Genomic DNA, 10,630 nt, shown 5'->3' on the forward strand with positions numbered 1-10,630 from the left:
TTGTTTTTATTCCATATTAATGTTAAGAATGAAGGATACAGCTCTTGAAATCCCAGCAGTGTTTGACATGAATTGTCAAACACCCCGCCTGTGGACCAAATGAGATGCTCTACATGCTATTAATCATTACCTTTTTACTAACAGGGCTAATATCAAATCCAATTTTCATCTCTAAATCCTAGCTAAAGCCTAAACCTCAAAATCACCGGTGCGCAATTGGGAGTCGGGTGTGATTGAACATCCGCAGTTGTGTCGTCGTCATCATCCTCTTCTTTCTCAGTTTGTCTGCTCTTTGTCCAAAGCTGGAAGAGTGGACAATAATTTTGAACAGTATACCTACCTAGTAGGACAGTTTGAACATTTACGTACAGAGATATGATGCGTCTAACGAAAACAAAAAAACATTCGTTTTGAACGCTATTAACCTTCGCAAAGCCACGGGTTGCGAGTGAAATATCACGTCCAGATGTTGATAAAGCAAGTGATTTATCGGTGACCGGAGCGATATCCATCACAAAAAAAAACCCCAAATTATTGACCCCCATACATTTTGGTCATGCAGCATCAATAATTTCTACTTTTCTAATGCAAGAACGTTGAACGCGTTAAGTGTTTCAGAGTAGGCTATTTTTGGGAATATATCTAGCAAGTGAAGAAGTTCAAGGTAGCACTCAAACAAAAACAATTCCATTTAATGTGCGAAGCGTTTCTCGCGCACTTGGTCTTTTGATTGTCACGGTTGTTTGTGACACCTGGTGGCCGTGGAAAAACATGACTACGTCCATTTCTCTCTGAGTTCACAACACTAAATATCACTTTCACCAACCACAACACTTAATTATTAAATTGACAAGACTTTAATGATCATATTCCACTTGTATACAAAGCAGTTTGTCTGTACAGACCAGGGAGACATTTAAAACAATTTAGTACCTGGAAAGTGCAAAAAAGTACATTTCAAATACACTGAAATAAAAATCATGCTGTACATCATATTTGTATTATAAATAATCACAGATATACACACATCAATTTGGTGACAGTCACAGAAAAAAGCAGCTAAGTTAAGACACAAAATAGTATTTTCTGATTTATTCAATTTTGTTTCAAAGTCCTTAATTCATGGTTCCCATAGAAACTAGAGTATGATTGTGGAATGCTGCAGGTTTGACATCCTGACCGGATACAGAGTTACATAAGGCAAAGGCACTCCATTAGTTTCAGTGGTGGAAGTTTTAAAACATTTTGACAGTGGTCTTGTCTGACAGACAAACTAGGTTGGACAAACAACGGCTTTTTAAACATCCTTAAAAACCCTCAAGTATGCATTTGAACATTCCACCCCCCCCCAAAAAAAAACTAAACAAAAACATTTTCAAACAATTAAAAGGACACATGTTGGTCAACTGCCAGCTCAAGGGAGATAGTTGAAAACGGGCACTTTAAAAGAGAGGAACAAACCAACCAACAAGCCAAATTAAACAACCCCACTGATCAGCTGTGTGAATCTACACCTGGCTTTGAATCACTGGCGACAAGATGCTGCACTCAATTCTAAAAGACCAGGACCACCTTGCCTTAAATGTTGGTTCATCCAGACATCATAAACAATGACAATGTGATAAAGAATTTGGCATAAAACCCAACACAAGCGCACACACACAAGTATGCACTGAAACCTCGCAAGGCCATACGCTGTAGGATGTGTGTTTATTTTGTAATAAAACTAAACTAAATGGTACTCTCAAAAATCAAACTCTGAAATGGTAGGATGTGGCCAATCATGAGTTAGGAGAGAGACACTTGAGAGGTGATAGTCGTATTTGAAGGCAGCTGATAGGTGTGTCCCATGACTGACTGTTTTATCCTCCAATCATATTGTCCCTGTCAGAAACTAGGAAGACTAATGTGTTGGTCAGCCTCATTAAGAGAGGCTGGAATGTACCATTCAGTCACTACTGTATTGCTGTAACACTGACATCTCAGAAAGCCCTTAAAAAAAATCCCCCCACCTGTTTTGGGTAGATGGTCCCAACCATCAGTAGAGTTTGTCAGGAGGTGTACACCACAGAAATATTTGCATGCAGCTACCAAATACACGCAACTGTCCAAACCGACCCACCCTTCTCCATAAATAAAACACAGATTCAAGTACATGTGAAACATTCTAGGATGAATCTATTGAGTTCGACCATAGCCTTGCCCATCCGGGTGACAACACAAATGTAGTGAGTCTACGCGGTCTACGCTGCTTAGCTCGCAGTACGTGACAGTGTCGTGTTCGTGTCAGTGAGCGACGGCCTGTGTGCTGCCCCCTAGTGACGGCAGCAGCACGTCATCTCTGTGTGGGGTCCCACTGCACCAGCGGCTGTCTGCAAACACACGGAGGAGGGGGGAGCCTGCCTGGGGCCGAGTGCTACCGTGAGACATGGCGGGTTTTTACGTGCGCCATGCGTGTTCTCAATCTGCGGCCTCTCCAACGGTGGTTTCCCCATCTCACGATTCGCTAGCCAACAAGACGGGGTGACCGACAGGACGCGGGCTACGAAAGCTACGGTCATCTGGGGCCAAACATGCCGTGTGAATGCAACAGAGCTCACCAGACACACACACACACTGGTGACGACAAACCTATATTCACCAGTAACAGAAGTACACACAGAGCAAAAAACTAAAAAAGAAAAAGAAAAAAAAACATAAAAACACATGGCTAAGAACCCAGAGAGCCCGCTAGTAGGGTTAAGCACAACCCTACTACTGCATACTGCGGCATGTCTCCAGGCTGCACTGGCAGACTGACAGGACTGGAAGGCAAACCAAGGAAAAAAAATACAAAATAAAAACAAAAAAGGCCACAATGTGAAACAACAAACACGGAGAGTGCCACAAAAACACGCACGCACACACATACCGCAGGGGGCCAAAACACATAGCCCCCCCCGCCCCCCCCACCTCACGGGACATCCTCCTCCAGTAGTTGAGCTTGAGGATCAAGAGAGGCAGGGCTCTGTGAGGGCCTGTGAGGTGAAGGGGGACTGCAGCATGTGTGTGTGTGTGTGTGTTGTGTCTCTGGATAAGGACCTGGCTTCTCAGTGAGAGCCTCTGACCTGGCCAGAGGTGACGGTGATGATGGTAAGGAGGAAGGTGCTAGAAGGACAGGGTTGACCATGAGTGGTAGTGTGGAGGGGTGAGGAGAGTGTGTGTGTGGACAGGTTGGGAAGTGAAAGTACAAAAGGGGTAGTGGTGGTGAAGGAGGCAGGAGGGGGGGGGGGGGGGGTCAGAACCTCAGCGCCTGCGCTAGTCGGTTTATCCTCGCCTGCTCCAATACAGCCGCACTAACCCTGACACGCACAAAATCACACACACACATATATACAAACAAACACACACACACACACACTTACATGCAAACCTTTCCTATTACCGGCAGACTCCTGCTCTTTGGAAGAGGTCAGAGAAGGGAAGAGAGGAGGAGGTTCCGGAAACAGTCATCAGTCAATTGAATGAGGCATGACCCAATCTGATTGGGAAGAATGTGGTGAGTGACAGGGCCACTCGGGCAGGGGCGGGGGGAGGTAGGAGTATGACAGGGCGGGGGTGGGGGGGGGTCAGTTCTGGTTGCGGGTGTGGTACTCGGTCTCCCCTGAGGAGATCTGGGTCAGGCGCTTACTGGAGCCCCACAGCTTACGAGTGATCTGGCCCGAACGCATCTGAGAGGAGAGGAGAGCAGGGAGAAGTGAGGAGAGGAGGGAGAGGAGAGGAGGAGAAGAGGAGGAAAGGGGGAGGGAGAGGAGGAGGAGGGAGAGGAGAAAGTGAGGAGATGAGTGGATGAGAGACAAGGAGAGAGGAGAAGTAAAGAGGTAGAGAGGAGGAGGAGATGCAGGAGGAGAGGAGAGAGCCAAAGTGTGAAGTCAAAAGGAAAAGGAAGAGGAAAAAGGGGAGATGATCGATGAGTGATTGGTTAGTGCTTGATTGAGCTTGTGAGGTGAGTCAATTCCAAATCAAAAGCTCAAAATCGGTTACAAGTGAGTCACTTTCAAACAGAAACGGTGAAATCCAGGGTGCATAAAGCCATTCCGTCGCTGGGCGGGAAACTTGTCCTCATCCTGTAAACTGTACTGGCTGATCCTGGAGCTGCCAAATGTAAGTTTGAGTGTGGGAGGGACCATCAATCCTGGCTGATACATCTTGACTTGGGAGCAAGGAGTTAGATCCTGGTGTTACTTGCATATGGACTGGGACTACGATACGGTAGATATCATGGCTCGGCTTTGCAGAGACGGTCGTTTGTTGGTTATTCACAGCGTCGGTTACAAACACATACAACATAATCCAGACAGACGATGATTATGGTAATTACACTTGAGGTAAACAACATGGGATAACGCCATCCCCAAGGCAACAGCTATAAATGAGTCAATATGATTAGTGTCCCAGCGGAATGAGGTAAACACAACATGTTTCCATATGAAGACGGAGGGGGGGGGGGGGGGCAAACTCATAGTGCTCATTATGGGATAGACAGAACCAACCTGAGGAAAAGAAGTGTGTGTGGGTATACAGCCGGGGGAAGGTTAAGGGCTTTCAATAAGAATGTCCGAGGCTACACATCACATTGAGAGGACATAGATGGGGTGCACTTGTTTTCTAGGCTCAGGACCGCGCCGGCTCATGGCTGGGCGGGGTTAGGGTTGGGGAGGTTACTCTGAGGGGCTGAACATGAACTTGTCCCGCAGGTGCAGCAGACGCGCAGGCGAGCGCACCCTGAGGGGCGCCAGTAGGGGCGTGGCCATGAGGGGCGAGCCCTCCAGGGATTGGGCGATGTAGTTGCGGAGGGAGCTCTTTACCTCGGCCGGCTTGCCCACGCCCACGATGATGAGCTTCCCGTCCTGCAGGCCCACCAGGGCGTGGCTCTGCTCCTTGGTGACCGACACGCAGCGCACGGGCAGGCGCATCGCCATGGGCGCCGAGCACAGCGCCAAGCTGCGGGGGGGGGGAAGCAGAAACACGGCGAGTTACAGCTTTGAACATGGGGAATATGCATACACGCAGACATGTACGCAGACAGACACACAGTACACAGACTGACAGACAGACACACACACAGTACACAGACTGACAGACAGACAGACAGACATGCAGACAGACAGTACACAGACTGACTGACAGACAGACAGTACACAGACTGACAGACAGACATGCAGACAGACAGTACACAAACTGACAGACAGACACACAGTACACAGACTGACAGACAGACAGACATACATACAGACAGACAGTACACAAACTGACAGACAGACACACAGTACACAGACTGACAGACAGACAGACAGACATACAGACAGACAGTACACAAACAGACAGCCACACACACACACAGTACACAGTGTGTGTGAAGGAGAGCGTTCACCTGTACAGGTCTCTGATAGACAGGTAGCCCTGCTCGCTGCCAAGGACCAGGTACTCCCCAGACACACACATGTCTGTCACCTGCTCCTTCAGGGACTCAGTACACAGGTGCTTCCCATTGACAGAGTACAGGTGCAGGGCATTCTTATCCTGGAGGGAGACAACATGGAGGGTGTGTGTGTGTGTGTATGTGTGTGTGTAAACATGTGTTGAGCAGGTGAGAAAATCCATAATAAAAAAAAATTGTAATGACTACAATTTCTATGTGTAGATCTAGAATGAGTACATTCAACAATGCGGTGTCATAATTTCATAGCGAGTCTGATAGGAGTGAGTGTGTGTGGGTGTGTGTGTCACCTTGAGCGTGGCCTTGCCCTCCACGCAGGTGTGGACCACCAGATGGCCCTCCCAGGACACGGCCAGGTGCAGGATGGACACGGGCAGGGAGCTCTCGCACGGCGGACGCAGGCTCCGCAAGTACTGACCCCGCCCCACCGCGTGGATGATCACCGTGCCGTCCTGACGGGGGGGGGGGGGCAAGAGGCGCACACACACACACACACACACACACAGATATACAAACACACACAAGCATATACACACATAGAAACACGCGCACACACAGACAACGTTATGATGACAGGACATGACCCATGACCACATGACCTTCTCCAGGCCCCGCCCTCCTGGTGTTCCTGCAGTGCTGGGAGGCTCACCCTGGAGCCCGACACAGCCATGTCCAGCTCTGTGCTGATGCTGACGCTCACCACCTCGTCCGTGTGTCCGTACAGGACCTGCACAGGCTTGGGGCACAGGCCCGCCGGAGCCCCGCCCTAAAGGAGGGACACACAGAGAGTAAGGAGTGGTTCTGAGTGAGACCCGCTTGGGAGTTCCTGTACTCTTAAACACATGCTCTCTGAGAACACACTCACACACACACAGAGACACAGAGACACGTACCTGCTGCAGCACCTGCCACACCATGCAGGTGGTGTCTCTGGATCCAGAGATCAGGTGGATCCCACAGTGGTCTGTCGCCAGGCAGGTCACTATGTCTGCACACACACACACACACACACGTTACTATGTGGCATAAACCCAGAGAGACACACTGGGAAACACAGATTCAACTGGATGTTACTGCTATCTGCACAGGCTGTACAGAGAGAGACAGAAGACATTCCTGAGCAGTGAGGGAACTGAATCTGGTGCAGCCCGGAAAACAGTGTGTGTGTGTGTGTGTGTGGTCCTACCCATGTGTCTGATGTGCTGTCCCACGGTCTTGCCCTTGACCAGCGAGGTGACTCTCAGGCTGTTGTCCCAGTGGCCCCCGCTGAACAGCAGCTTCCCGTCGTGGGAGACCACAAACAGGCCCGCCGTCACCTCCACGCCCGGGGAGAAGGGCCCGCCCAGGAACCTCTGGGTCCTAGAGAGAGCAGGACGGGACAGGAGAAGACGTGAAGAGGTCGGTGGAGAGAGGGAGAGAGACGAACACAAACACTGTCTCCCGAGCAGTTTAATAATTGTGTGTGTGTGTGTGCGTGTGAAAATGTCGTGACTCACTTGGAGTTGGCGACGGTGGGGTCTTTGATGAAGGTGAAGTAGTTTGAGATGTTCTTGTCGTATGGCAGCCAGCCATGCATTCCCATCAGGCAGTTCTGACTCAGGGTGACCTGGGAAATGTAGTACGCCATATGACATCATCCATATTTACAGAACGAGTCTCAGCTCAAAGAGAGGCGCCCGAGCGGCAAGTTCTTCCGGATGGTTCTGGCCCGGCCCCCGACTCACCATGGTGTCTGGGCTGCCCTGGGTGATGAAGGAGTGGGACTGGTTCCTGGGGACCACGGCCTTCACCAGGGCCACGTTGTCACTGATCCCCTGTCACACATCCATACAAGACCCTGGTTATTATGAAGCACTCGCTCTGAGGGCTCAGCAGACCCTCACCATGACAGTAGTGTGTACGTGTACATGTGTGATATGTGTGTGTGTGTGTGTGTGTCTGACCTCGACAAAGAAGGACTTGAGCTCGGTCAGGTGTTCAAACATGCTGAGGGGAGATGTGTCCAGGCGAGCCTTTCTCTTCTCAGACTCCTCCAGAGTCAGACGCACGGGGTGGGGCTCCTGCGCACACACACACACACACACGATTCATTTATTAAGACGCTTCTATCCAGAGACGTACAAACAGCACATACGGCAAGAACAGTAGATAACCAGGGTCGTCATGACGCCCCCCCCCCCCCCCCCCCCCCCCCCCCCCCCCCTGTACCTTGAGCAGCTGGCAGGGCGTCTGGCCGAAGTTGCTGATCATGCCCTCCACAGCCTTGCGCTCCTTCTCGTCCGTGATGGCGTCCAGATCCACGGCCCCTGCACGCAGAGACGCACGCCAACCAAACCGTCAACGTCTGACTCTTCCCAAACACACACACGCGTCTGTTTCCGGGAAGCACTGGCGAGCGCGTGCATCTGCCGTTGTGGTGTGGCTGCAGGCTGTGTGTTAGCGTGTGTTAGCGTGTGTTAGCGTAGCGACCTTCGTAGGTGCAGTAATAGAACACGTTGAGGGCCTCCACCGCTGCGGGGCCCCTCTGCTTGTAGCCGAAGATCAGATCGATCCACTCTTGGAGGTGGGCCGAGACGTGCTCCGACTCCTACACACACACACACACACACACACACACACACACACACACACACACACACACACACACACACACACACACACACACACACACAGGATATATCAATTTACAAAGCTGACTCTCCAGGAAGGTCCTTTACCGCATTGTAAAAATACAAATGAGTGACTACAGAGACCGACAGGTAGACAGACAGACAAGACAGGCAGACAGACAGGCAGAAGACGGGTCTCACCAGGGCTTTCCTGTGCTTGTAAATGAAGTCCTCTGGAGATTTGGCCCATTTTGGCAGAATCACATTATTTACCCTCTCCTTAGAGATCTGGAGGCGACCTAGATCAAAGCCTGGGGGAAAAGAGAGAGCATAAAAAAAAGAGATAATAGATACTTACAATAGCACAACCTAAACTAGTTTAGTATGTGTGTGTTTGTGTGTCTTTCTGTGTGTGGCTCACCATTCTGGTTCTCTAAGAACTCGGGGAAGTAGAAGAACTCGGGGATGAGCTCCTTGACGTCGTTGGGGTTGTCCATGAGGGTTTGCCAGGTGGCAGGGATGGAGTGGAACTGCCGGTCGGCACAGTCGAACCTGGAGAGAGAGACAGAGACAGAGAGACAGAGAGACAGAGAGACAGAGACAGAGAGACAGAGACAGAGAGACAGAGACAGAGAGACAGAGAGACAGAGAGACAGAGAGAGGGGGGGGGACAGCATAAGTACCATCCACACACGGACACCAGCGCACGCTGGACCAAACGCGGGCAGGGCCGTCTCACCGTCCGCTCTGCAGCTGGATGTGCAGGGAGGTGAAGGGCTCCACGCGGATCAGGTAGTGCATGACCCCGGCTGCGTTGGAGTAATGGGTGCCGTAGTGGAAGCGGTCGATGGTTCCTGTGGGGTCCTCGAAAGTGTCATACCTGCGACCGCAAGCGACAAACGCCCACGGTTACACGGCCGCGCGGGGAGCACGGTTAAGCACTGGACACGGGACGTGCCGTTTGGCATGGGAGGGGATGGTGTGGATGGGATTGTTTTGGTGTGAGGTTATGGTGTGGGAGGGGGAGGAGGGTTTGAGGACGGGGGCCTACTTCTCTCTGACAGCCTTGGCGTTGCGCTCGTTCAGAACGGCCACGGGCTTGGACAGGTCCCTAAAGACCCGCGGGTCAGAGAGGTCCAGTTCCTCGGAGGTGTAGTCCGACAGGATCCAGGGGAACTGCAAACGCAGGGAAACAGAGAGAACGCAGTCAACCCACTGCTAACGGATGGATAAGGAGAATTGTTGCTGCCCAAAAGAAATGGTACAGTCCAACCCTGCCTCCGATGAGAATGGCGGAACGTACCACTGGGTACTGGGCCAGGTTGTTGTAGGTCCGGCCAGCGATGGTGTTCAGCTGAATCAGGTAGTCAAAGTTGGAGATCTCTCGGTTCACCCATTTCTGCGCAACACCCCCCCACCCCAAAAAAACAATTAATTTCAATATCACCAGACTTACACCGGCCCTCCATTGGCTGAGATCATCATGTAACCTTTGACCCCTGAGGGCCCCCGTAGCGTCTGACCTGAGTGAGTCCCGAGGCCTTGAGCAGCTCCTGGGGTGAGCGCGTGCCGTGCAGACTGAGGGGTCGCAGGAGCAGCATCCTGCTGTACACCTTGTTCCTCACCTGCAGGTGGCGCCAAACACACACAGCTCAGCACCACAGGGAGCGCATCGGCACGCATCGGCACGGCGACTCCTGAAGGCCGGCGGAGTGCAAATACACCCTCCCCCTCCCCTCACCTCCTTCTTGAAGTTCAGGAAGTAGTTGGTCTGGTCGATGAGGAAGATCTCCAGGGCGGAGCGGCGGAGGTTGTACCGGCGCAGGTGGATCTCCCGGATCTGGGACAGGGGCCACTTGAAGTCGTGGCCCACACCTGAGGGACAAGCCACAGACCGGACAGCGCCTGGGACTCAGCAAGCTTGTCGACGTCACAGCCTCCCTCCCTCCCTCTCCTCCTCCTCTCCTCCCTCCCTCCCTCCCTCCCTCCCTCTCCTCCTCCTCTCCTCTCCTCCCTCCCTCCCTCCCTCCCTCCCTCCCTCCCTCCCTCCCTCTCCTCCTCCTCTCCTCCCTCCCTCCCTCCCTCCCTCCCTCCCTCCCTCCCTCTCCTCCCTCCCTCCCTCCCTCCCTCCCCCCCTCCCTCCCTCCCTCCCTCCCTCCCTCTCCTCCCTCCCTCCCTCCCTCCCTCCCTCCCTCCCTCTCCTCCCTCCCTCCCTCCCTCCCTCCCTCCCTCCCTCCCTCCCTCCCTCCCTCCCTCCCTCTCCTCCCTCGCTCACCCTCCTCCTTCTCCTGGCTGCTGTCGTAGAAGTAGATGTGCTGGGTGGTGAGCTCCAGGCGCCCAGGGATCACGTCCACCACCGTCACCAGCTCACAGTCCTCAAACAGCACCATCTTCTCCTTCTGACCCGCCTCCTCCGCCTCCCCCCTTCAGAGAGGAGAGAGAAGTCTAGGTTAGAAATCTCTGGTGCATGTGTAAGGGTGTGAAACGTGTGTGTTTGTGTGTGTGTGTGGGGGGGGTCATCCCTGGACTCACTGGTTGTTGT

General features: G+C 52.3%; 1 protein-coding gene across 1 annotated transcript in view; it reads right to left on the bottom strand.

Annotated features, from left to right (window-relative positions):
- Positions 1 to 834: 834 nt before the first annotated feature.
- Positions 835 to 10,630, bottom strand: part of nbeal1 (neurobeachin-like 1) — a 26,141-nt gene continuing 16,345 nt past the window's right edge. The window contains exons 24-44 of the mRNA XM_047031391.1: positions 10,621 to 10,630; positions 10,364 to 10,512; positions 9,830 to 9,963; positions 9,612 to 9,713; positions 9,392 to 9,487; positions 9,140 to 9,264; positions 8,828 to 8,968; positions 8,510 to 8,640; positions 8,290 to 8,399; positions 7,949 to 8,066; positions 7,688 to 7,785; positions 7,423 to 7,539; positions 7,204 to 7,293; positions 6,976 to 7,085; positions 6,666 to 6,838; positions 6,373 to 6,467; positions 6,129 to 6,245; positions 5,770 to 5,931; positions 5,414 to 5,562; positions 4,848 to 4,983; positions 835 to 3,710 (exon numbers count right to left, since the gene is read on the bottom strand). Coding sequence (XP_046887347.1) covers positions 3,609 to 3,710; positions 4,848 to 4,983; positions 5,414 to 5,562; positions 5,770 to 5,931; positions 6,129 to 6,245; positions 6,373 to 6,467; positions 6,666 to 6,838; positions 6,976 to 7,085; positions 7,204 to 7,293; positions 7,423 to 7,539; positions 7,688 to 7,785; positions 7,949 to 8,066; positions 8,290 to 8,399; positions 8,510 to 8,640; positions 8,828 to 8,968; positions 9,140 to 9,264; positions 9,392 to 9,487; positions 9,612 to 9,713; positions 9,830 to 9,963; positions 10,364 to 10,512; positions 10,621 to 10,630 — 2,465 coding nt within the window. The 3' untranslated portion in view covers positions 835 to 3,608. The remainder of the gene's footprint in view (positions 3,711 to 4,847; positions 4,984 to 5,413; positions 5,563 to 5,769; positions 5,932 to 6,128; positions 6,246 to 6,372; positions 6,468 to 6,665; positions 6,839 to 6,975; positions 7,086 to 7,203; positions 7,294 to 7,422; positions 7,540 to 7,687; positions 7,786 to 7,948; positions 8,067 to 8,289; positions 8,400 to 8,509; positions 8,641 to 8,827; positions 8,969 to 9,139; positions 9,265 to 9,391; positions 9,488 to 9,611; positions 9,714 to 9,829; positions 9,964 to 10,363; positions 10,513 to 10,620) is intronic.

Source organism: Hypomesus transpacificus, chromosome 12 (genome assembly GCF_021917145.1).
Source record: "Hypomesus transpacificus isolate Combined female chromosome 12, fHypTra1, whole genome shotgun sequence".
Classification (NCBI taxonomy): domain Eukaryota; kingdom Metazoa; phylum Chordata; class Actinopteri; order Osmeriformes; family Osmeridae; genus Hypomesus; species Hypomesus transpacificus.